At 45.1% G+C, this 25568-nt stretch overlaps 1 protein-coding gene across 2 annotated transcripts; it reads right to left on the bottom strand.

Moving 5' to 3' along the window:
• Positions 1 to 6322: 6322 nt before the first annotated feature.
• Positions 6323 to 25052, bottom strand: LOC143006301 (nardilysin-like). Of its 2 annotated transcripts, none has more exons than XM_076157687.1 (32): positions 25014 to 25052; positions 24168 to 24384; positions 23095 to 23335; positions 22942 to 23023; positions 22287 to 22440; positions 21357 to 21430; positions 21078 to 21173; positions 20760 to 20882; positions 19750 to 19807; positions 18693 to 18766; positions 18011 to 18080; positions 17644 to 17721; positions 15931 to 16051; positions 14585 to 14643; positions 14392 to 14446; positions 14158 to 14262; positions 13394 to 13517; positions 12988 to 13074; positions 12342 to 12461; positions 12166 to 12217; positions 11732 to 11882; positions 10791 to 10918; positions 10470 to 10632; positions 10151 to 10182; positions 9754 to 9892; positions 9616 to 9663; positions 9490 to 9542; positions 8134 to 8217; positions 7797 to 7887; positions 7541 to 7657; positions 7272 to 7361; positions 6323 to 6959 (listed from the first exon to the last, which is right to left on the bottom strand). In XM_076157687.1, exons 2-32 carry the CDS (start codon positions 24350 to 24352, stop codon positions 6732 to 6734), a joined length of 3282 nt encoding a protein of 1093 aa, XP_076013802.1. In that variant the 5' UTR covers positions 24353 to 24384; positions 25014 to 25052; the 3' UTR covers positions 6323 to 6731. The 2 variants fall into 2 exon arrangements, with proteins under 2 accessions (XP_076013802.1, XP_076013801.1); XM_076157686.1 differs by having other exon boundaries at positions 24985 to 25051.
• Between the last annotated feature and the right edge of the window lie 516 nt (positions 25053 to 25568).

The following is a 25568-nucleotide window of genomic DNA, read 5'->3' as shown; positions in this document are numbered from 1 at the left end:
CGCTTTCTCTGTGGGAAACAAAACGATCCTCACAGTCAGCTAAAGGGCATACAAACACAAACACACACGCACAACTGGCACATAGATGCATTAGTACTTGGTCCATCTGTTTGTAAACTTTTAGCACATTTATACACGATGTACTTTCACACCCGTAGACATTCGGTGCCCGACACACACACACACACACACACACACGGAAATTGAAAAGTGCAAACGCTGCTCCCCAGGATGGCGCGGTGATGATTGGTGATTGAAGTCAGGATCAGAGTGAATCATGTTTACATGTCCACCCTGCGCCCCAGAATCCACTGTAACAATGTAATATAATACAACATCCTCCGACTGAAGATGTTACACAAAATGTCACATGATGTCATCGTAAGAAAGTCCCTAATAGATTGAACAATTCCTGGCATCATTCCTGTTTCTAAGAGGACAGTCTCTGAAAGATTATAGAGAATTTCAATTCCTTCTGAAGTGCAGGGAGGATCAAATAAGTATATGAAACAGATTAGATAGATTGCAGTGCATGCAGGTTCTTTCTATAAGAGGAGACAGTAGATGGGGAAAGATTGAAGAGGACCTCATGCAGAGACAGAGCAAGAGAGAGAGAGAGAGAAGGTGGCTCCTTCATATATCCATTCTTAAATAACAATATGAATATTTCGGTGAGCTGGCCTCCAACTTTGCGCTGGAAATCACAGCGAGCTCTGCAATTTTAAAGCCCCAGGGCTTCAATTATTCAAGTATCATTCCTCTGACAATATTTTTCCATCACGGGGCAATTTAGCCAGGTAGTAAAAGTCGGGCCTACCTGCTCCAGCGGACCCCTGAAAGCACTCAGATCAGCGTGTGAGGAGAGGAACGCGTCCAACATCTAGGACGAGAGACCGCAACGGCGGAGCAGGCTGGGCCAACAATGGCAGCGAGGTGCCGCAAAATGGAGGAAAAGATGGTGATTTCATTTTCCGAAAGTCTAAAAGGAGATCAGCCATATGTTCCCACACAGGTGACGACACGCATGCTCACCTTCATTACAATCACCTCTTTGTTATTTATGTTGAGAATGTATTGGTAAACACAAATGGAAAGCAGGGATTGATTACATCTGGACAAATAAAAGGATATTCAATGAAATTCAAATGGTTTGTAGCTCAGGTCACATTGATGCAGGATCCGAGATGGCAGAGGAGCAATCAATTACATCAAATGAACAAACTTTGGCTCAATTCTAGGTGGTCGAGTGTGTGAGTGTGTGTGAAGGGAGAGATGTGAGGAATGGGCGCACGCACACACACACACACACACATACACACACACACACACACACCTACCTTACCTGTGGAAGTCACCATCTGGGGGATACCACAGTGGCCCGAGCTGCAAAAGCACCTCTGGAAAAGAAGACGTGACACCCGTTTATTACCATGTATTAGTGTGATGTCACCCCAGGGTGCCACATCAGCACTTGAGCTTATTGGAAGAAAGGAGCTTGCTTGTTTGAAGGGGGCAGAAAGTCACAGACACACAGATCCATCTTCATTCTCACCACAGCCTCATCTATTCATCTTTATCTCTCATGCATTTATGCAGAGCTGCACTCCAAAGCCTTCAGTCTCAGGTGGCTCATATTTGGAAGAAATTATAAATGGGAGATGAAGGATTGTAACAAAACGGCATATTGCGCAATCTAAGCAGCGTGAATATAAACACATCTAACAGACAAGACAACAAATGGATAGATAATGATGCAACTCTTCTTTCATTCCAGTACAATTACATTAAACTGATAAGCTTGGGAGCATGCCTCCAATATTAATCCTCACAATTTCACAGCGGATTATTGATTGGAAAATTTGGAAAACCACATGAATCATTCTTCGAAAAGGGGGAAAAGTAGTACTTTTGTAAATAAATGAAAATAAATGGAAAAAATAAAAATCAACACAGCCTGTTCGCCGTGTAACGACTCATTACGTTAAACCCAATTAAGCGTAAAACAGACGCCTGTAAGGGTAAAGATGTGATGAAGACGAAGCTTACCTCTGTTGATTGAAGGTTGGTAATCTTTGCGCTCAGTCTGCTCTCCGTGGTTAAGTCAGAAACGGTTTGTCCCCCTGTGATCGTTTTACACCGGGAACCATCGCGTCATGATGTGGCCGTCGCTCGTGCGTTCCCCCCTCCCTCCGGCCCGCCAGGTTCAGTCGCAGCCCAGGTGCCAGCAGAGGCCTGCGGGGAATCTCACGGCATCTTCCTCGGTGAAAACGCTGCAGGCGGGGAGGTGGCGGCGGCGGCGGCGGTCCGGTCGGCCGGTGTCATCGCTCGGCTCCAGTCCGTCCTCGGCGCTGCTCACGGGGGCGAAGTTTGGGGGAGTTGGGGTGGAGGAGCTGACGCTGCTGGTCCCCGAGGGGGCGGGGCTGGCGGGGGAAAGGGGGCGCGGCGGCCACTTAACGCCGCGCGATATCGCTTCACTGTGAGGCGTTTGATGGAAGAAGTTTTCCCCAAACACAAAGTAGTTCGGTGATGTTTTATTCAGTGAGATGTCATTAATGATGCGATTTAAGCCAATTGAATTAGGAATGTCACTCACTGATATAACAAAGTTAAGGCAACGAAACAGTTTTGTATTATAAAGGGACCAATAATAAGTCATAGTTATGTTTATTAAGACAAGATGTCACCTCTCCTCCTCCCTACAAACCTCTTTCTAAGTTCTTGTGTTAAAGTTTTACTATCCTGACAGAAGGCCATTAAAGACTCAATGGCAGTGAGTTATTTGAGGAAAACCAACACTCAATTCTCCCAAATTTACAAATTACACCTAAAAGCATAACTCTTATACTTAGATTAAGGTAGAAACACAACAACAAAGCAGATGTCTCAGTTCTGCAATTACTCTTTTATCATCGTTTTCATGGTTGTTCTAAAAATGCTCAATCACCATCAGATAAGCTCAACTCGGCACCTTTTTCCAATGAATTTAAGCAGAAAGATGTAAAAGGAAAATCAGAAAGCAGAGGAGCACAAAGTAAATCCATAATATTGGCTCTGATATGAGAAGTTGATTGATCGCCGCCGATGGAGCTCCAGGCTTTGAGCTAACAGCACATTTACTCTGGAATGGATCTGAGCAGTAAAGAAAATGTCTCCAAAATATCAAATAAAAGTAGACAAAATCAGCAGCTTCATTTATAGCCTCAATGGTAAATGTGATTCAGAGCGTAGAGGCAAACACGTTGATTCTCATTAGAAAAGTCCACCAGGGGGCGCTTCAAGTTCTGCAGGTGGTACACGTACCACAAACTGAGAACCACCATCACTACAATCAAAGGACAGAAGGTCTGTGCTGCTATAATATGCTGTTTATATACACACATAGTATATTTAACATACTTTATATTTAGTTGCAGGAGAAGAGGAGGAATGGGAGCATTTTGACCAGATAATCCATGTAATGAGATTTATCCTGGATACATTTCCCTCTCTCTCTCCCTCTCTCTCTCTCGCTTTGGCTGAGTTATGCTGGCTTTGGGAGCTGATGAAGGTGGGCCAGTGGGGAGTAGTAAGATTACCGCTGCAATTGGATAAAGGAGTCGACACATTAGAGCAGCTTAGATGATACACCCTGCTGCACTGATTAATTTAAAACCTGCACAATGCTGAAAATGGCAATAAACACACATGCACACATGCACACACACACACACAAAGCAACAAGCATTAACTTGCCCAGCCCCTCTCCTCAAACACTGCATTTCCTCCATTTACCTCCGTCTGCTACACGCAGACACACACTCACTCACACACACCTCACTACCTCACAGCATGGCCCCTGCCTCTTGACTTGAGTTCATTATTGCCTTGGCAGGGTTCCTTAGATGAAATTAGAATGACAACAGCAATGACACAGAGAGCAGCAGTGGAAAGTTTACCCAGGGTGAAGTCAAGAGAGTGTGTGTGTGTGTGTGTGTGTGAGCTCTGTACAAATTTAATCCTCCCTGATTCGTGGCCAAGCTTGTCTGCATGCATTTGCGATACGCTGCCTCTTTGCGTACGCACTCGGTCTATGAGACAGGGACAAAATGAGACAGAACGGCTTTTGACAGCAGAACACAGCACGAGCACAAACTCTCTGAGACAAAGTCACAAAGCTTTTCCTTACAAGCAGCAGCAGTTACTGTTGACAGCGCAGGGCCAGTTCATTTTCTGGCAATACTGCTTGTGACACCAGCTACCAAACACCAAAGGCTGAATTTACGAGTGTGGACCAAAATGCTGAACGAAAACACACACACACACACAGACACAGACACAGACACACACACACACACACACTTCCTCAAGAGCACAAGGTTTGTTGTTATCTCATCTTTCATAGCTTTTGTAACCACCAAAAAAATGAACTTTTTAAACGACGCACTTGTGTGTATCATTTCAGGATCACTTTTCCCCCTCGTTTGACTTCTAGAAAGAACCAAATAAAATGTCATTTGCATGATCAATGGTTGCCGTCTGGATTTCTAAGATTTGAGGCTTTTCTGTAAAGGGATTGAAACAGATTCTCGAATAAATCTTAGTCTTATAAACACTACACACACACACACACACACACACAGACACATAACATCAGTTAAATGTGGTTAGAGGGTCACTACAGTTGAGTTTTCAGTGAAAGAACACAGCTTTTGATCGTTCTAGTGCCAATCGAAATTGTTTTCATACACACAGAAATAGTGAAGCACCTTTCACAGCATCTGATTGTCGAAAAAAGAAAAAGAAAAAAAAAATCACTAAACCTGGACTGCAGGATGTGAAATAGATTTTCTGTTTTTACCAACCTTTGAAACACACACACACACACACACACACACCGGGAGCTTGAAGAGAGACCTGGAGCTAAAATGTGCTGCTGTTACTTTGTACTCAGCGTATTCCGTTTCTTTCAGTTTGTCTTGCAATGCTTCAGTGTCTAATGTTAAATATTAAACCAAGTGACGTCCTTAATATCCAGTATTACTCTGGGAGGAGATGAATGTAGCTGATGGGACAGGCACGACTGAGATCACTACAAACTCAAAGCTAATTAGATCCGTTTGCCATCACTGTGAATACTCAGCAGGGCTTTGTTGGCCGCCACACGTATAGAAGCTGTCAAGTGAACTCCAGACTGCGTCGGAAACAAGTGTGGCATGTAAACACTCCAGTACACCCAAGAGGAACATTTTTAAGTTAAGTTTTAAGTTTGTACTGCAAACTGCAAAGAGTATAAATCCGTTTGTTTTCAATTTTAGTGCGAGCCACCTTGAATCCCTGTTTGCACTGTATCTTAAAGTTGTACTGTGAATACTACATGATGATGATACATGATTTTACAGAAAGAGCCAAAGACGGACTGCTGTGCTACAACGGGTCCACAGTGACCCGTCGTACACTTTGGATGTACCTGCAGTAAATCTTCTGGGGTGGACAAGCTGCACCCTGCGGCTAACAGAGGTATTATTCATTAACACGCGAGGTGTTAAGCTGCTGCAGGTGAAGAGTTTTGCTGTGATGCTTCCCAGCGGGCACATTAGTCATTTGGATTAACACGCTCCGCTGTGCTGGGCTCTGTATCAGGTTTTAATTACATTCACTTGTGCAACGTCACAACGCGCAAAACCCAACGTGGGACTGGATCCAAACAATACACACTGTTTTCTCTCAAGGGATGGTGGAAGCAAAGGTGAAGGTAGTGAGCATGCATGAGTTGTAAATCAATTATCCCGCAGAAATGTAAAGTGTTGTTGTTATAGCGCCGCCATAAGGTCGATGGATGGACTGTGTTTGGGTCGTGACCGGGATGGGACCTGATGTTTAGGACAGGTTGAGCAGGTTGGCGTCAGAGGAGACATGCTGCTCCTGCACGGTGAGAGGAGTCAGCGAAGATGGATCAGGCATCTACTAAGGCCTCCCCTGAGGAGATACGCCCACACATTCAACTGGGAGAAACAGAATACGCCTGAGGGATTACACACAGTATCCGACCTGGCAGTGGAACATCTTAGGATGCCCCCTTGAAAAGCTGCAGGGAGAGGCTAGGGAAAGGAAAGGGACATCTGGGCTACGGATCAAGTGAAGAGGTAGATGCTGATGGTGAATAATTACATTAGTGTTATAGAGAGAATACACAAGGCATTCAAAAAGTGTGAATCCCCTGTTGCTAAATGCATCATCATGTACACAAAGTTTGCATTTGTGTTTCCAAGCTTACGACATTAAATCACTTATGTTAGTATGAAAGTTGAGCTCATACAACTAAAAATATAACACGACCAATCAATACTTTTCTTTCCTCTCTTCAGGCCTTCATTTATTTCCTTGCAGTTTTCATACCACAGCATAAGTCGGCCAGTTTGTGCACAAAATCTCCTAAAATCTAACGCAGTACTCATTCACGTATCCGCACACACTCGCACCGTTTTCACAGTTGGAGTTGTGTTATTAAATGGTGTTAAACTCAGCTCAGGCGCAAACAAATTACTGAGAAGAAAAGAGCCGAGTTTGATTCAAAGATTCAAGTCGGGGTAAGAACTCTTCCACACTGTGTGCAAGGATGTGAAGAGTGTGAAAACAGAGCAGCACTCCATCATCCCTCCTCCAAGTCCTTTTTTTGTAGAAAATACTACATGGACCAAACCTACAGATCCAGAAAGATCTCACGTGGTTCTCTTATGGGGTCGAGTCCCGGTTTACTCGAGGACCTTGTGGTAGGGGAAGAGGGTCAGGCCTTTGGTAAAAGCGCCGATATCCATGACGGCCGCGGAGCCCGCCATCTTGGGCGAGGCAGGGAGGAAGGTGAGCTTGGACACCTCGCCGTAAGCGGAGCCGCTTGGGTCGTCGTCTTTGTCTCCGCGTCGGTCCCGCTTTTTGCCGCCGACCTCGCGCTCCGCCCTCTCCTCCGCACCAAAGCCTACCACCTTGGACAGGACATTGAGAAATGATTAAATTACAGGATATACTTCTGGAACCGAAAGAATATCCCTCTCTCACACACACACGCAGGCACGCACACACACACACACACACACACACACACACACACACACACACACACACACACACACACACACACACACACACACACACACACACACACACACACACACACACACACACACACACACACACACACACACACACACACACACACACACACACACACACACACACACACACACACACGCACACGCACACACGGGCACACACTCAAACATGAGGGCATCGCTTACATGCACGCTGAGTTTGCGGCTGTTCTGTCCTTGATGTTCTTGGAACCAGGAGATGAGTTCAGCTCTGGTCATCTGCTTGAGAGCCTCAATCTAAACACACACAAACACACACAAAGAAATGTGGATACGACAGGTAAGAGAAGTGGTACGGTTCATTGCATGAACTGTTTACTGATTTGAAAGCACACGGAGTGAGATTTACATTTACGCTACAGTTTATTCAAATGCAGTCAGAGTGTGTATGCATTTGTCTAAAGGTGTGTATTCACCTCTCTGTTGAGCCTGTCGAAGACATACTGCTGCGTAAGCACCTCGCACCAGTTTCTGTCCACATCTTCCCCGAGGTTTGTGTCCTCGCACTCCTTCAGCTTCACTAAAGCAGTCACCTGTAACGAACACACACACCGGACACACCGGACACACACACGCACACGCACACGCACACGCACACACACTCCATGACTGCCTTAACGATTTAGTTTCCAAATGCATGAAGAGCTTATGCAAAAAACATGGCGCACAGACCTGAGTATGAAAGGCTTCGTCAGTGAGGGACTGTAGCGTCTCCCCATATGAAGCCAGGAACTCTTCAATCTTTAACTCCACCACTTCGGTGCTGGGACAGAAAAGTTCATGAGAGGCAGCAGGAGAGATATATTGTAGGCTATGGGCTGTATTGGATTCTTTTAGTCATTTATCAGTTCCTTTCTGCTCTTTTTCCAAGGCCAGATAGATAAATCGTAGCTTGGGTTTGGGTGAACACCAAGATAAATTGTACCTTGGTTTTTTTTGGCAAGCGGCGAGATAAATTGTATCTTGCTTTTGGGCGAATGAAAGGTTACAATTGCGTTCGCGGACTCACTTGAACTTGGTGGCTTGCGTCTCCACGGTGATGGAGAAACCCAGGATGCTGGAGGTGTTCCTGCAGGTGGGGTAGACGTGATACCTGCGCGAGGGTTACAGAGACAGAGCGTCAGAATGTGTGTGCGTCAATGTGGAGTCCTATTGAGACTGAGAGACTTTTAAAACTAAAAGAAGATAAAGAGGACTTTTACACCAAAGACAGAGATGTGTGTCCAGATGGAGAGGCCAATGGAATTCATTTACAAGTTAAGGTAAGACATGCATACACTCACTGCTGTACAGTCCACCACAAAAATGAAAGACCTGCCCTATTTGAATAATAAATAAAATTATATAAAACAAGATAAGAGAAAAATTAAGTTATTTTAAAGAATAAAACTACATTTGTCCTTGTATGGAGGACTGTATATACTTTCATTTGTATTGAATGAGTATGAATTGTGGAATTGTGATGGCAAATGAAGAACACACAGAGGGTGCAGCAGTTCTCTCTGAGCCGCTATACATATTTGTTCTAGGTCCAGTTTGATATAAAACACAATTTTATACAATATCTATATAGTAGGGGGTCCCTGCTCCATCTCTCCATCAGTTTGGAGGTCCCTGGCCTGAAAAACGTTGAAGACCCCTGGTTTAAATGATTCAAGTATTACTTTTGTCACATTTGTGTAATTTTAAACGATCAAAAACACTCAGATATATTATCATTCAGTTTAAACATATAATAATACAAATAAATTCATTCATTCAACCAATAATGGATATATACAATTTAAAAAAAAAAATATCAATAATTTATGTAAAACAGTACAAATTCCCTCAGTACTCCATTTAGAAGAGAGCACATTAGGATTTCTTTAGTGCTCAAAATGAAGTTAGATGCATTTGCGAGCCATTCTGACTATTCAAACAACACAGTATTAAAAGCTCATCTTCAGTCAAGTGCACTGACATAATTATTGTCATCATGACGTAGGTGCACGTTTGATACAGACGCTTCTCAATGCTCTGCAGCAGCAGCAGGTGGCAGCACAGGTCAATCCCCACAGCGCTCACACTGCTCAGAGCTGCACAATGTTCACAAAAAAATGAGTCATAGCTGGCGACTACAGGAGAAAATCCATTCGCTGCCAGAAAAACGAAGGCAAACGTGGCAATATTTTGGATTATTATAAACACAAGGCACTGAGGAGTTTAGACTCATACAAATGTGTAAAAGAAGATGAAATATTGGAGCCACGCACCCAGGCTTTGTCATAACAGCATATTGTGATAAGTATCATATTGTGCCGGCCTAAATAATAAAAGTTTGCAGATAAGACAGAGACGTTTACATCGGCAGAGAGACGCTCACCCCAGAGTCTCTTTGGTCCTCAGAAAATCGAAGCACGGCTCCTCCATGTGCATCTGAAAGACAACAAACCTCGTGAGGGACGAGACACGGGATGGAAACGAGGGCGCCAAACACTCCAACACTCACCACCAACAGCTCCATCAGTGTGTGTTCCCTTAAGCTCTTGGCGCCAGACTAGGTACCATGTTGAAAGAAACAAGAATTATCATTAATATGATGCAGATCAACACAGTCAGATGATGCAGAGTGTGTCTGTGTGTGCACCTGGTAATAAACGGTGACCTCAGAGTTGGCGTCTCCCTTATTGAGCGATTTGACCTTACAGATGTGGTGCTTCATGGGGAGCTCCACCACTCGGAACATTACCGGCACCTCTTTTGGCAGCTTGGAGAACTGCAACTTGCTGCAGAAAAAGGGGCAGCGGAGGGCAATGGAACAAAACGGGGGAGGAAGGGAAGGAAGAAAGAGGCGCACAGAGAGTAAGGATAAAGGTTGAAGAGGGAGAGAATTCAGCAGGTTTGAGAGTTCGGGATGAAATAACTGAATCTAATGCAAATTACTACGCAAGGGGAAGACAAATCCACTGAAGTGAGTGAGTCAGTGTGTGTGTGTGTGTGTGTGTTCTAGTTAGGAAGTGAATTTAGAGAAGGCGCTCACTTACTCTGTGACATATTTCAGGAACTGCTCCGACTCCTGTGCAGAAAATACAATAAAGGATGATGAAGAGGAAAAGACAAGAGGAAATGTGTGTTTGAGTCCATGTGTGTTTGAGTGCGTGTGTGTGCGTGTGTGTGCGTGTGTGTGTAGGCGTATGGCTGGGAGACACAGAATGTAAGAGAAGGTATGGAGATAGAACCCACATGGAGATAGAACCCGGAAACAATCGGACAAAGTGAACTTTCTAAAGATGCGAGTACAGACATAAACATTTGTTGATCATTAACTGATTAGTTATTGGCTAGCCATTGGCGTCCACTCACAGCGCTGGTGAAGTTGCCCTGTACCAGCCCCTCTGTGTAGAGCTCTGCCTTGAGCGCGCGGCTGAACTCCATCAGCTCCTCAATGGTCAGACCAGCAGTCAGCGCCTGGTACTTCTCCACCATCGACCAGCGCGAGTGTTCCAGGATCAGCAGGCGTACGTCTCTGAGGAGGAGGAGGAGGAAGAGGGATGGGGGAGGATTTGGTGCTGTCAACGCATTTCATCGCTAGAAGGCATTACACGCGCTTGCAGCGATGAGTCAGACAGGTTTGGCGTCAGACCGAAGGAAGAAAAAAAAAAAATCAGGAGACGATCAACTCACTTGCCGAGTTTCTTGGGTATAATGAGGATGTTGAAGTATGTTTTTTTAAGCTGCTCGGCAAACATGCTGAAGACGCCCGCGGAGGTGGAGAAGTCAGCCAGGTAGTCCACGATCAGGTAGAACAGCAGCTACGCCACGAGAGGGAGAGAGAGAAAAAGACAGACAGACAGGCGGGGAGGAGAGACAAGCACCATTGTCCTCATCATCAACGTCGTTATCGTCTATACAAAAACATCTGCGAGTGAATCCATCCACAGCAGATATGTGATTATGAATGATTAGAAATGTCAAAATGAACAATCCGACATGGATGTTTAAATGTTTAAAAAGGCATTTTGGTTTGATAGTAAAGTGCAAAAGGAATGGGAAGGAAATTCTACCCGCGATTCCTCTCATTTCGTTGTTTGGCCTATGAAATACCAAACATATTGCCATGCCTACAGCCAGACACCGTGAGATTGAGCGGTTCATATCTTTGTACGCGCCATCATAAAAGCCTAAATATATTTAATTTATTGTGATATGAATTCCAAGCAACCAGAACCAAGCAACTGTTCACATTTGAGGAGATGCAATGAATTAATGAGTTAAATTTATTCATTGCAGGCAATTTTGATCGACGAACCAATTTATCAAATCATTTCAGTTCGCGGCTAAAACATTTATTTGCCTCATATTATCTTGGGATTATAGGATAATTTGCTTTTCTTTATTTTTCATTAAAATAATTACGTGTTGTTTTTGGCACTAAAGTTTTCATTTGTATATTTCTTAGTGTACTTGGAGCGCTATTATTTCTGAAACTGCTGAGTTGTGTTATAAAAAGGCTGATACATTTAAAGCCACTATCACCATTACTATTTGTATTAACACTATCAAAACCAGGCTTTATATGTGTATAAATGTAACAAAGGAAACAAAAGAGCGGCTCAATGACTCACAGGCAGTTTATGATTGAATCCTTTCACCTTGATGACCAAGCCGTGCTCACCGGCCACCAGTTTGTACTCCAGCTGGGCCACTTCGGCATCGTATGCCGGCTCGGCCAGGTTGTGGGCCAGAATGTTCACCAGCAGGTCAAACAAAACAACACTGGAGGGGGGGAGAGAGAGAGAGACAAAGAGACAGAGATGGTTGAAGGAGACAGAGGACAAAGCACCGAATGCATGGATAAGGCATGTCTAAGATGAACATAAGGAAAAGGACAAATGGAAGCAGGGAGGTCAAATGGCGGACTGGAGAGATGACTGCGGATGTGCAATTAGATTTCACAGAGCAAACAAGATAAAAGAAGTGAGGGATGGCGGTGACATGAATGTGTTACAGCGGAAAACACAGTGTTTGGAGATGGATCAAGTCTGACGCCTCAACTTACTTCTTGGCAGATTGCTGGATTACAGGAGAGATTATGTGGAATCTGATGTAGGCTGCCGCAGGGAAGAGCACAAACTGGTGTCAATGCCTTGCAATGGAGGTGGGCGAAGTCTTTGGGAAAGCGTCTTGCATGAGAAATGAGGCAAACACACACGAGCACTTGCACACACAATTTACCTTTTGGGATTTTGAATTTGTTGTCCTTCTTGTACCACAGACAGCCACGGTCACTGTCTGCTATCCGGACGGGAAACTCTGTGTCTGGACAGTCTGAGGGCTTCAGGGTGAAATCAGTGGCTGCACATATGAGTAAAAATCATCATTCCACTCGGCCCGTTCTTATAAATAATGCCTGATTCTCAAACTTTCCAATACGTCCAGTTTTGGGGACACCAGGCCTTTATGATGCAGTGACCCTACAGTGGACATATGGTGTAACAGTTTCGTTTGGCGTGTAAATGTTTAATGAGCACGACATAATATTTTAACAATTGCATCAGGCGGACAGATTTGGTGCAAATTGGAGCAGACGTGGATGAGATTTTCTGTTATATTGTCCCTTTTATGGAATGCACCTGGAATCCAGCAAACGATGTCATCAGAAAATTTTGGGAGTCCATATTCTTGTATCTATGACTCACTGACGGACTTAAAGTTTTGACCTTGAATTTTGACCTCCATCAGGTCAACATGTGCCATATAAACACTGAATGTTCACGTCTGATGAATGGAGACGACAGGACATCAAAACAAACTCCTGGCTTCACCACCGCTTGTGACAATCTCGTTTATGTCGATGATTTCCTGCAGGTTCTTCACTCACCGATGAAGTCGTTCTCAGCAGGAAGGTGCAGGTCGCTGTTTGGCTCCAGCGCTCCCGTCCAACGCTCCATCCACTTCTTCTGGACATCTGTGTGAGAGGAAAACATCAATTACAAACAATCATGGTTCCGATTTGTCATTTGGATTTATTATTGATGGATTGGCTGCACTGGTTTGATGTATTTTTAATCTAAACGTTGCTCTAACATTGTTGCAAAGGGTCTCAACAGATAAATGATGTCATCTCTGCTGGTGGCTGACTGCATTAGAGCAGGGCAAATATCAGCGTGCAAGGAGAAAAAGACAATGTATTCACTGAATGTCTGCGCTGTGGGAAGGAGCTATTACACTGACAGTAAAAAGCATCTCGCACGCGCTCATGCACACACACACACACACAAACACACCCTCCACGCTGTACTGTGTGCCAAACCACTTCTCCCTGAGGGGACACTGGCCCTCGTGTTCTGGTGACAACAGCATCAGGTTGGCTTTCTGCGGGGTGAGGTGGGACAGAGCTGCACTGATCACCTGCAGACACACACACAGAGGAAAGATGAGGTTACACACACAAACACACGCATAAATTCACACACACACACACACACACATAAATACACACACCAAACAAACAACTGCAGATTTCTGTCCCAATTCCATATTAAACACCTTTTCTAACTGGGTTTCACAGGGCAAAATGACGCTGTGCACTGAACTCAGTTTACTCTTGAGGGTTGATGAGCATCGTCTTCCCATAATGCAACGCACCACAGAAACCCATACGCTGCTCAAAGCTGAAAATAACTAAACAAGCGGCGAGAGGTTTAGCAGCATCTCAGAAAACCAAAAAAAACGTTGCATATTTGAGGAAAGCTGTTTTTTCTCTGTCAAATTTCCAAATTGGCAACTGGCAGCAGCTTTCTACATTCCAGTTTAATTGACGTCCATGTGTGCGCATTCATTCCTTGCCTGCCAAAACAGTATTCTGTGAAGATTACTGCACTGTTTATACTTCCCAGCGTGGCTGCGAGGAGTGGAATTGGCACAGAAGTGATACGGGTAGAGACAATTAAGTTATTAGCAACAAAATGACTCCCTGTGTAGGGCGTGAATCGTCCACGCGGCAGAAAGTCGCAGAGAAGAAGAAAGCGTGTTAATCGGAACTTCTTACGTCTGGATCGAACTCGAACAGCAGCTCGTCTCCAGTCAGGAAATCTGCTTTGGGAAACAGCTGCATGTTCTCACACAAGTCCTCCACGTACTCAATGGGGTCACTCTGACAAAGAGGAACAAACACACACACACACACACACACACACACACATTTTATGAATGTGCAATATTAAAATCACTATTCATCCAAAAGGCATCGACAGCAGCAGCTTATGAATGTTTGGATTCTAACCTGCTCCTGGTAACGAAACTCGTTTGCCTCAATCTTCTGAATCTCTTCATATATTCTAGACGGACGAGCAGACAGACACAGAGATTTATTCACTTTAATCATCCCAAAAGGTGCCAGAGCAGCGACGCAGCTCCACGTCTATACTGGATGTGTGTGCGTGTGTGTGCGTGTGTGTGTGTGTGGGTGTCTGTGCCTTTGCTGTGGTCCGAGGGTCTGCAGCATCTTCAGATACTGGAACACCAGGTCAGTCACCTTTGAAAGACCACACACACACACAAACGTAGCAACAGAAATAAACAAAATGCTAGAAATACTGCACTTAAAGTAAAATATAATAAAATAATTGAGGTAAAATAGGTTGAAAGAACTGTAGTTCATTAGTGGGGCTGTGTACTAAAATTCGAACATTTTATTATAGTGGGGGACAAAGAGACTGCCATGTTTTCATCTCTGATACGATTTAGAAAACCATGTTACACGTCTTCTAAAGCATTTATCATATTGACAATCACTGCAAACTCATTACAAAGGTTTGATTTATTGAACAATGTAACAGAAGCACTCAGTGCCTCTCCGACGATCAATATCCCGTAAACAACTTTTTGTTCAACTCTTATTAGGGGAAATTAGTAAACAAAAGCGGGCCAGGCCGAATTGTACTTGCCGCCTTCCCTCAGATCACAGAGAGCAAAATTCAGGTCTCAACTTTATCGAGACATTTGTCACTAAACTGCTCCGTCAGTCTGCGTGTGCTTTCTGAAAAACAGATTTAAGTGCAGAGACGATTAATGAAGATGAATTCCAATTACTTCAAAAAGGTGAAAAACAGTGCAGATATTTAAGGAGAGAATGAGTGAGAGAAATGTGTGTGTGGGTTTAGGTGCTTGAGAAGAAAACCTCGGAAATGTTTAAGTTCAAATCAGGAGGAAATTGCCTCCTTCCAGTGTCAACATCACTTCAAACGCAGAAAGCACAACACAAAGATAATATGATATTTATATGACTAGGATTAAATAAATGAGCGATTTGGAGGACATCAAATTCAACTTCCCGCTCAGTTTACTGGATGCAGGAGATGCTTCAGTTGTGTGGCATCTCTTTGATTAGACAAAGGCGCCTTCGTCATGAATGTTCGGGTGCTCCTTCTCTGAACTGACGAGTGGGTGACATGCCCTTAAACACAGGGAACGGTGCGCTCAAGGCTGCTGAAAGGCTTACACAACAACTTATCAAAGCAGGTTTGTTGACTGGAATGATAAACCCTTGAGGAATGGAAAGAGTTCTCCTGTTGAATGATGATGGGTTAAAACAACCGCTTCCATTGAATTACCTGCGTTGCTATTGAACACAGAGACAAATAAGCTACCTGGGTGCATGGGAGGTGCAGCTGACTTGCGTCCAACAGAAGGACGACTTTGGCAACCGCTTAATGGCCGCTCCACGGTGACGGAAACAAAAGAGGAATGTACTGTAGTTTCCCTCCAATCGAGTGTCACGACTGGTCTGAATGAAAAGGAGAGCCAGGAGAGACGGAGGTACCTGGTAGAAGTTCTGGAAACCTTCGTCGGTGAGGGTGATGGAGATGGAGAAGATGGAGTAGGTGGTGTTCTGGTCGAATCCGGTTTCATTGTTGCCTCCGTACAAAGCCAGAGCCCAGCACCTACACACACACACACAAATTAAGAGTCAAGGATCTATTGCATTTGCCTACACTGTGGTTCAGAATTCACTTCAAAACATGTCCCACTAATGACATTTAAATTCCTGTATGGTTTTATTCCTTAATATTCTTTTAACCCCATATTCTGTATCAAAGCTCCTCAGATCTGCTGACCGAGCGCTTTTACAAGTTCTGTCCGCATCCTGGTCCAGGACGAAAGCGGCTCGTGCTGGAAACAGCCGAGTCAGCTTCACATTTACAAAAGATTTTTTGGGGAAAACCTATTTGTATAGACTGGCATCCTTACAACTTTGTTTTACATCGTCATTCATATAAGTTCCCTTAATCTATTCTATTATATCAATGTGCTATATGATGTGATATATAGATCAAACTGACTTACTACACAAACACATACCATAAATGTAGACAGTTTGACACAGAAATTATGCTAAACATGCATTTATTGGGTCACAAATGGAACCCAATGTACATCATCAGGCGCTGAGGCACAAATCAATAAGCAAACGCATCTTCCCACGGGAATGAACAGAAAAGACGTCATTTCAACTTTCGCGATTTCATAAAGTTGAATAAAAGCTTTCAGGCGAGTCGGCACAAAATTCAAACGCAGCAGAGTGCAGAAATACGAAGCATCCTTCAATTAAAGCATCCTAACTGTTTACATGTTCTGCCTCATTTGCTACAAATGGCCATTATTTTCTATTACAGTTAAGTCTTTTGTTGTTGACTTAATAAGCAGCTTGTTCGCCTTTTTCCGCCCATTTTTACCTTCAATTTAGATCTCATTCTAAGCTCAGTCTGACCTCCTGCCGTAGTCTTCAGACTTGTGCCATCAGGGCCGTTCTCCCCGCCTCTGCAGCGACATTAACCTCTATGCAGATGTTTTTGCCCTCCGGACAGCGATCGAACGCCCTGGACAGTAAAATCAGTGAAATCCCCTTATAAGTGTCATTTTTTTAAGTAAATGGGCCAAAGCACTGGTCAGTCCACTGCAGGATGTGTGAAGTAGAGATAGATGGACAGACCATTGCCCGGTTTCATTGTGGATGACAAAAGTGGTCCAATTTCACACCGGCCCTTTTGGGCTCTTAGCGTCCTGATTGTTTGTACTTGTTCAAAATCAGTCACTCCAATGCCTCAGCGGTTTGTTCCCACTGGGAACGGAGACCAGGCGCACTCAAATTTCACCGTTGTCATTTATCAACAATAGAAAAGAGCACACACAGTAAATGGGGATATTCTATCAAACGCCCAAGTGGTGCCGATAGTAAAGGGACTATCTGATGTGCTCTCGCTATTGTGGGACTACAGAGGGGCTGGCAAATCACTTTGCCACTTAGCGACGAGAGGCTGAAACGCTCTTGTAAATCCACATCCAGCGATGAAAGTGTATGAATCACATGAAGTGGGCAGGCAGTGTATGGGCTGAAGATTGGGCTGAACACTCAAGGTGCCCCCAGAGCTCTGCAAGGCTCATGTATACCCGGCGAAATGAAGACCTTTTAATTGGGCTTTGGAGTGCCCTCGAATGGGGGAAAAACAAAACCGACAGAGGCGAGGACACTCACTTCTTCCTGAGCACGGAGAGGACGCTTCCAGCGCCTTCGTGGCCAATCAGCCAGGACATGTAGTGGAGAGGCTTCACTCTGAAAAGAGGGAGGGGACGAAACGATGAGACAAACAAAAAAAATTGATGCAATCCGTCTACAATCAGGGGGAAAGCACGGCGTGTGTTTAGGCGGCCTAATTCTATGTTTACATGAAGAGGCAACGGAGTGGAAAGTGGAGACGGCGGCACTGAGGAAACAACAGACACAAACACATTTGATGCAATTCCTCTGGAGTGGGTAGACAGCAGGGTGTGTGTGTGTGTGCAACCGCCTGCACAGGTCTGAATGTGTGTGTGACAGCATGCACAGTGTGTCTGTAACTCACCTGTACTGTTTCTCCTGAGGGGGGAGAGCCCATGTGATAGTCAAGCCGTGAACTTTCCTGACGGGAACAACTGCAAAGAAGCACACAGATAACAGGGGGGAATTCAAATAAGTTGCATGTAGACGCAAACATGGAATAAAGAAATGTCGCAAAATATAGGAATCTTTTTGGGGCTGTTCAGGACCTATTTGCAACTTAGACCACAATATATTTCACTGTAAAAAAAATAGGTCAAATAACAAAAATCCGCCCCCTTAATGGTTTCAAGATATTGAAACAGGTCTGAAAAATCCCCAAATGTGGGCATTTTTTAAGATGTTAAGGCATTTAAATGTACGTTTGACTGATAAGGTAGATTTTTCAACTGTGGCATTAGTACTACTACTTCAGTAAAGGATTAAAGTACATCATAACCACTGGAAGAAGGGAGGTGAAGTGCTGCTTACAGGTGGCATTTTCTTTAGCGACCCAATTGCAAGAAATTGTGTGTGTGTGTGTGTGTGTGTGTGTGTGTGTGTGTGTGTGTGTGTGTGTGTGTGTGTGTGTGTGTGTGTGTGTGTGTGTGTGTGTGTGTGTGTGTGTGTGTGTGTGTGTGTGTGTGTGTGTGTGTGTGTGTGTGTGTGTGTGTGTGTGTGGTATTATCAGCAACACCCAGACAGGCGGTACGGTCGAGATGGAGTACCTCTGTACAGCTTGTTGAAGTCTGGCGTGTCAAAGGGATCCAGCATATCAGAGAAATCCGGCTTGGGCAGATCACTGGAAGCACACGGGCAGAAACGTATGAGGAGTAAGAGCAGCTTTTTTTGTTTTAGACACCGGCACAGAGTGAAAGCCTGACGAGAAATGTTGGGGTTTGTACTTCTTAATACATTATCAACACGTCTTTGTTCATAAAGACAAAGTGTTAAACGACACATGTCAATACAGAAGGACACCAGGCTATAGAACAGGCCTTAGGTGTTCAGAAAGTGCTAGAAAGGAATGGATAGTGAATTCTATCCCCTGCCTTTAATTCAGAAGCATTGGACAGCCACTGTGCGGTGCCCAGGGACCAATTCCACCTCTAAGCCAGCGCCTTTGGTCAAGGATACTGACGGGAGAAACCTAACATTCATGTCCAGAGCAGCCTGAGGAAACTCAATGCAAACATGGGGAGGACATGCAAACGGCACACAGAAAGGCCAGGAGTCGAACCTAGGGCCTCCAACCACCCAAACTACACTATAACGCTTTAGGATATGACTTTAATGCCACGTTTTTAGCTGGACATGGATGATGGAAGTGCATGGAATCCTTTAATTGGAACGAAAGCAGAAGCAGAACAGCAATACCGATTAAGCAAGGAGGCAAATTATGAGCCAATTTGAGAGTGGAAAAAAGAGCAGTAAAAACACACACACACACACACACACACACACACACACACACACACACACACACACACACACACACACACACACACACACACACACACACACACACACACACACACACACACACACACACACACACACACACACACACACACACACACACACACACTAATGGGGAAACTGCACTGAGTCGTTTCAGGTGTGGGGTGGTAAGAAAATGTCGGGAGACGTACAAAGAGGGGAGGGAGAGACGGAGGGAGCCTTGACATTTACATTCGAGAGGAACCTCGGCGGATATTGAACCTCATTTCTTGTGACAGCAGCAGCTCATCAGAGTGACTGAAGAGACTCTCCGCCAATACTCACTTGTAAGGCACCTTACTGAAGATCTCTCTCACCCACTCCTCCAGAGTGTCCAGCGTCTCTAAAGGACACACATGGAGTGGAGCAGGGGAAATTAGTATTCCACAGTGCCTCATTAATTCTGAGTGAAAAGTCATAATTCTGGGTTCGGCGCCGCATTAAGAGCAATTCAGAGGTTTTTCTTCCGAAAGCAGCTGTTTTTCGCCGCGCTTAGCTGATCGCTGTTCCAAACAGGCTGTAGACTAATTTCAACACAATCAATTTTCCTTATTTATTGCTGCGTGTATCATCTCATTTGCCAGTGTAACTCTGCTTCTATCCTAATTCTACTCTTGTTACGATATCTTTATGATACATTTGCTTCACTTTACACTTGACTGATTTTGTGGATGGAGCCAGTCTTCTGTACAAGATGAAAACAGCGGTTGCTGCAGGAATAAATTACTGTAGACTCGTACTGAAGGGTATTAATTTCACCGTATCATAAGCATAATTTTCCCAGCACAACTGTCAGGACGAGGCTCTCTTTTACTTGTTTCCTGCAGCTAATTAGTTGTGTGACACTTTCTGCGAACCCCCTGAAAAAGGCAGCCGGCTTTATTTTCCAGTGAGTTCATTCGCGACTGAGGGTCACTAGGTCGCGCTGGAAAAACTGATTTCACCACCTCAATTTGATTCGCTTGGTAAAAGACGGCGACGATATGTTTGCCGCTTCCTCTTCATACATGCCATAAACCGTGCCACGAGCGGTTCTCAAACTCAAGTACCAGCTCTGAGACAAACCAATATAAGTAGCGCCTCAGCAACCATCAACCAACACTTGTGTTACTAATACCCACTTCAGTTCAAGCGCATCGTCCAGATTCCTAACAAAAAATTAGTTCATAATTAAAAGAGGATATTAATGTACCGCAGTTTGAGAACCACTGACTTGAACGCAAAAAATGTATTAATGAGACGTCTAAATGTCTCAGTTGATTGACTTGTATAATGAACACGATCCGTTTTCTCACCTTTGGACTGCACGGCCAGCGTCATGTAGTGGGCAGAGTAGTACTTCTTCCAAAAGGCACGCAGCCTCTCGTACACATTGATCTTCTTCTCCTTTGGCTCCTGCTTCAGCGTCTGCGCGTTCCCTGGTGTTGTCACGAGTGAGCAATCAATTTATTAGAGATATAAAAGGCGGTGGAAAAGGGGCTTGCAAATGTCGGTAAATCGGCGAGAAAGCACGCTTGGCTTCAGTCGCACGGCTCCTGATTGTTTTCGCTGAAAATACCCAAAGGAGGCCCTGTGTGTATTATCTGTCCCAGCAGTTGTGTTTACCAACTCACCCCAGCAGAATTTGCCCATAGGGTGTCCAGGTTTAGCCAGACTGCCAAACAGCATCTCCTTCCTGTGGGAGTCAGACGGCTTAGCCAGCTGGTACTCTGACAGGCAGAAGGAGAAACACAATAAAACAAGAGACGGAACAGAAAGACGGCAATCGATAGTTTGGAAAAGAGCTGCGTGAAGCAAACACAGCAATGGCCCCTAAAGTTTAAGTCCAGGTACAAACACAAAGGTTGACACCGCTGATAGATTCCCCCCTGTAATGCAGAGCCGAGACTCACCGCTGTCCACGGCCTCCACCTCCCTATCAATGGCGTCTCGGATCATCAGGGGGCAGATGAAGAACTGAGCCCACCTGAGAGGGAGAGGGGACAGAGAAGGCAATAATCAGGGGCCACATACCAGCAAACAGACGGCAACAAAGGGCTCGGCAATCAGATGCAGACTGATGGGGCCATTTCTGCAATACGCCGCTTTATGCTGTGTGTGTGTGTGTGTATGTGTGTGTGTGTGTGTGTGTGTGTGTGTGTGTGTGTGTGTGTGTGTGTGAGTGTGTGTGTGTGTGTGTGTGTGTGGTCAGAAAAGCGTTTTATCAGAGGGATGGCGTGTTCAGAGCAGGGGCGGTGGAGTTTAGGACAGAATGAGCTCATCATTTATTAACAAACTGTTCACATATGATGGAGGACACATGAGCACAGGAGAAACGGTCGAAAACATTTATCATGATGTTCGCAATTTCTTGATCAGCTGTCCCACCAAAGCACATAGAAATATAGGAACGACCCAAACGTTGGAAGTATTACAAATGTATTTGTATAAAGTATTGCTAAGTGACAAGCGGGTAAATCCATAACTTTACGTGGGGGTAGTGGGATTACAAGTAAAATACCTGATAGTGACAAATACCTGAAGGCCCGCAGAGTAACGGTTAATCATGTGCAACTATGTTCAACCATCACATGCCGGCGGGAGTTGAAGGAGCGGCGCTTCAGCGGATGGGCAGTATAAGTGCAGTGTGTTGTCCAAACAGCGGTCGGGGCAAACGGTTAGCTGCCACGAAAACTGTTTAAACATATGGGTCGATCGGGGGACAAGTGTGTACACAGATGGAGTGCGAGTGTGTGTGTGGTTTTTCTTCTGTTTATTCTCCTCAGTGCGTCCCTCCCGTGAATCGTGCGGTTTGCGAATCCTCTCCGCGATCCCGCCCTCACCTGTCGAGAGCGTCTTTGAAGCTTCTCCTCTGGACGTCAAACTGGAAGACAGTCCGCTCGCAGTCGGTGGAGGCGTTGTCGTTGCCGCCGTGCTTCTTGAGGAAAACGTCAAAGCCGTTTTCGGAGGGGTACTTCTCGCTGCCCATGAAGACCACTGGGGACAGGGGACAGATGGCGCGGAGGAGAGAGGGAAGAGAAGACAAGAGAGAGGGAAGAGAAGAGGAGAGAAGAGAAGAGGAATAAACACTGTTCAAGAAAAAGCTCCTGCAGATGCATCTCTATCGAGGCCCATTTTGTGTTTTTTTTTTCCTGTTTTTCCATTTGCTCTACGGTAAAGTTGGATGCCTCAATTTATATCGAAACCCTCACATGTAAACATCAGGTTTCTGTTACAGAATGAGACCCGAGAATGAAACGGCGTGGGATGAATTTCACGGTAGAGGAGGATATATAGATATAGATTCAACACACCAGAGTGTCGCCGCAGCTAAAAGGGAGGAACACGACTCCAAGACTTGGCGCTTGTAAACTTTCTCGAATAAAAAAAACGCAGCTGAATGCAACAATTTCATTCAAAGTCTCCTTTGTTTGCCGTTTGTGCCCAGAATATCTACTTTACAGCGCTGAATCAGGATGTTTTAGAGATCTAACTCACTGTGTTCCAGGAAGTGAGCAAGTCCGGGGAGGTCACTGGGGTCACTGAAGCTGCCGGCGCCAACACACAGAGCCGCTGCAGACTGAAACACATGGTGTGGGATATCAAGTGGCGGCTTGGAATTTTAGGTGCTTCAGTACAAATTTCAGTTACCTGTTTCTCTGCATTTCCTTTCTTCTTTTTCCCTTCTTTGTCGTTGTCGTCATCATCATCATCGTCGCCACTGCTGTCATCATCTCCCTCCGACTCGTCTTCGGTTTCCTCTCCCGAATCACCATCCTCGTCCTCCTCGCTGTCTTCACTTTCTCCATCCGAGTCCTCAACGTCCGAGGCTGCCGGGCCGCTGTAGTCGGAGATGAGCAGGGCTCGCAGCCCATTGTCCAGCTCGATGTACCTGGGGGAGGAGGGGTCACAGGTCAAACAGTGCAGAGGCGCTCCAAGCAAAAGTGAGGCGGCAAACTGTTATCATCAGCTTGTGCGTCTTCACTTGTTTTTATTTCATTCTGAAGAGGCTGTTAGCTCAGACGGCTCTTTGCAAACTGCATCTTACGCTCATCAAGGCTACACTTGTTCTGTACTTCTTCACAACAGAGTTTGTGTGTATGCCCCAGAAGAGGCCTGGAGCACTGCTGTGTGCTCATAGCATGAAATCGTCCCATCAAAGGACTATAATATTGAACTGGTACAGCTGGAGAAGAGGCACTTTTTCGGATTCGGGTAAGTGGATCTGGGTCATTTTCTCGGTACAAACTGTGGTCTGTTGCTTTAACAATTACAAAATGCAGAGAATAATTTTAGCTACCATCTAAAGTAGCTGATGTGTAGAACACTGGTGATTGTGTACACATAAATATACGCATGTCTTCAGTATTGGATTGCTGCCATACTTTTATCTCAAGTCTTATTTTCATCTCATCAGCTCATTTTGTTGCATCCAATGTTTCCAAATATGCCAAATGTGGTGAGATCAATTTAGGAGTTACTACTTTAAAGTGACATGACGCAACATCAGAACATTTGAATAAAGTGTTGACACTAGTGGATACAGAACATATTTGTCGGGCAGAAGGTTTTTTTAAGTTTAAATTTAATGGAATTTTCAATGGGTCAATTTGTGACAAAGATGACAACGTGACATCTAGCACACTATATGTAATAACTGGGAATAAAATATAAAAAGATGAATTGATGTAACGTTTGTATTGCTCCATGTCTCGTCTCCTTACCTGTACTGCTTTGGGTCACTGGGGGACTTGATGATCTCGCTGTCTCCCACATTGTCCTCTCCCCGTCCCGCCTGCTGGCTCTCCTCCCGGGACACGGCCTCTGGGTCCTCTGGGGCACCTGTTCGGATGCAGTCTGAGGCCTGAGCCGCCGCCTGGACGTTTCTGGCTTTGTTTGTGTGCGGCATCCTGAGCACAGACGACACTTTGGCACTGCGGGCTGACAGCAAAGCGCGACCGTAAATACCGGGACAGCCTGCAGTCAGCGGTAATTTAGTCCTCAGCACGGCAACACACCGCGTCAAGCCGAACACAGCTATGATGGAGAGCCTCTGGCGTTCAAGTTAACACGCTCAAAAGAACCACGAAAGCGCAAATGAACCCAGTGTGTGTGTGTGTGTGTGTGTGTGTGTGTGTGTGTGTGTGTGTGTGTGTGTGTGTGTGTGTGTGTGTGTGTGTGTGAGGCCGGTGGGTTTAATTCTGAACTGTTACGCCAGCCAGCGCCCACAATGACCCGACAATACCGCTATTCACGGGGGCTGTCTGGTGTTTTCGCCCTATTCAAGCTGAATGTCAGCTAAAATGCAGGACAGGGGAACCAAAACATGGAAGCGTTTTATCTGCACGGCGCGATAAAGCAGCGCACCGAGGACAAACATATGTATGAAAACTACAGAGGAAGATTCAAAAGCTCCGGGGTGCAGAAGGCAACAAGGCGGATTTAATGGCACTATTTCAAAAGAAAGCTACTATAGGTTACGTCCGGTTCATTTAAGACTCTATTTCAATGGCGAAACAGACCGGTAGAAACTTTTTATACCGTGTAAGTGACGCCGGCTGTGTGCGTACCTTCTTCCTGACAGCAGAGGGGCCTCGATATACGTAAAGGGGCGCGTGTCCCAAGAACGAACGCCGTGATTGGCCGAGAAACGCAGCGCTTCAACACGAACGCGTCTGATTGGGTTCGGCTATTAGCGGGGCGTGGTCAGAGCGCAAAACACGTGTGTACTGTGGAGTACAGCGTTATAATTGCAGGATTGGGAGCATCAGCGATAAATAGCCACCTGGAATGAGCCAGCTGGATCATCTGCTAGCCATCTGTTTATAATTAAAGCTGTTTGATGGTGAATGTTCAACCGACCACTTGTCACTAATGGTAAACGTCATAAATGGTCGTTTTGCATCCTCCTAGTCGGTAAAACGTCCCATCTCGATTCAAGGTGAAGGCGAGGCTGCAGTTTCATTAGTGTTGATGTGAACTGTGATCATGCCGAGACGTCACATGGCAACCAATAACCATAATGCAGTCTCTATGGCCGCTTGTGATGCTGCATGTGGGAGTCGCACCTGTCCTGCACCTCTCGGTGCACCTGTACAAAGCTCCCAAAACGGACAATCCGATGT

Source organism: Genypterus blacodes, unplaced genomic scaffold (assembly GCF_046128005.1).
Source record: "Genypterus blacodes isolate CSIRO-AG114 ecotype Tasmania unplaced genomic scaffold, CSIRO-AGI_Gbla_v1 ptg000073l_1, whole genome shotgun sequence".
NCBI classification, from domain to species: Eukaryota; Metazoa; Chordata; class Actinopteri; order Ophidiiformes; family Ophidiidae; genus Genypterus; species Genypterus blacodes.
The sequence above is the reverse complement of the archived record's forward strand: the minus strand, read 5'-3'. Positions and strand labels throughout refer to the sequence as shown.

Excerpts from the sequence above, each read along its gene's own strand:
- LOC143006301 (XM_076157687.1), bottom strand. The coding sequence starts at position 24,352 with ATGCCGCACACAAACAAAGCCAGAAACGTCCAGGCGGCGGCTCAGGCC. Across the intron at positions 16,052-17,643 it reads CTCTCCGTGCTCAGGAAGAA|GTGCTGGGCTCTGGCTTTGT; the intron begins GTGAGTGTCCTC and ends GTGTGTGTGTAG. Across the intron at positions 14,644-15,930 it reads GTTTCCAGAACTTCTACCAG|GTGACTGACCTGGTGTTCCA; the intron begins GTACCTCCGTCT and ends GGTCTTTCAAAG.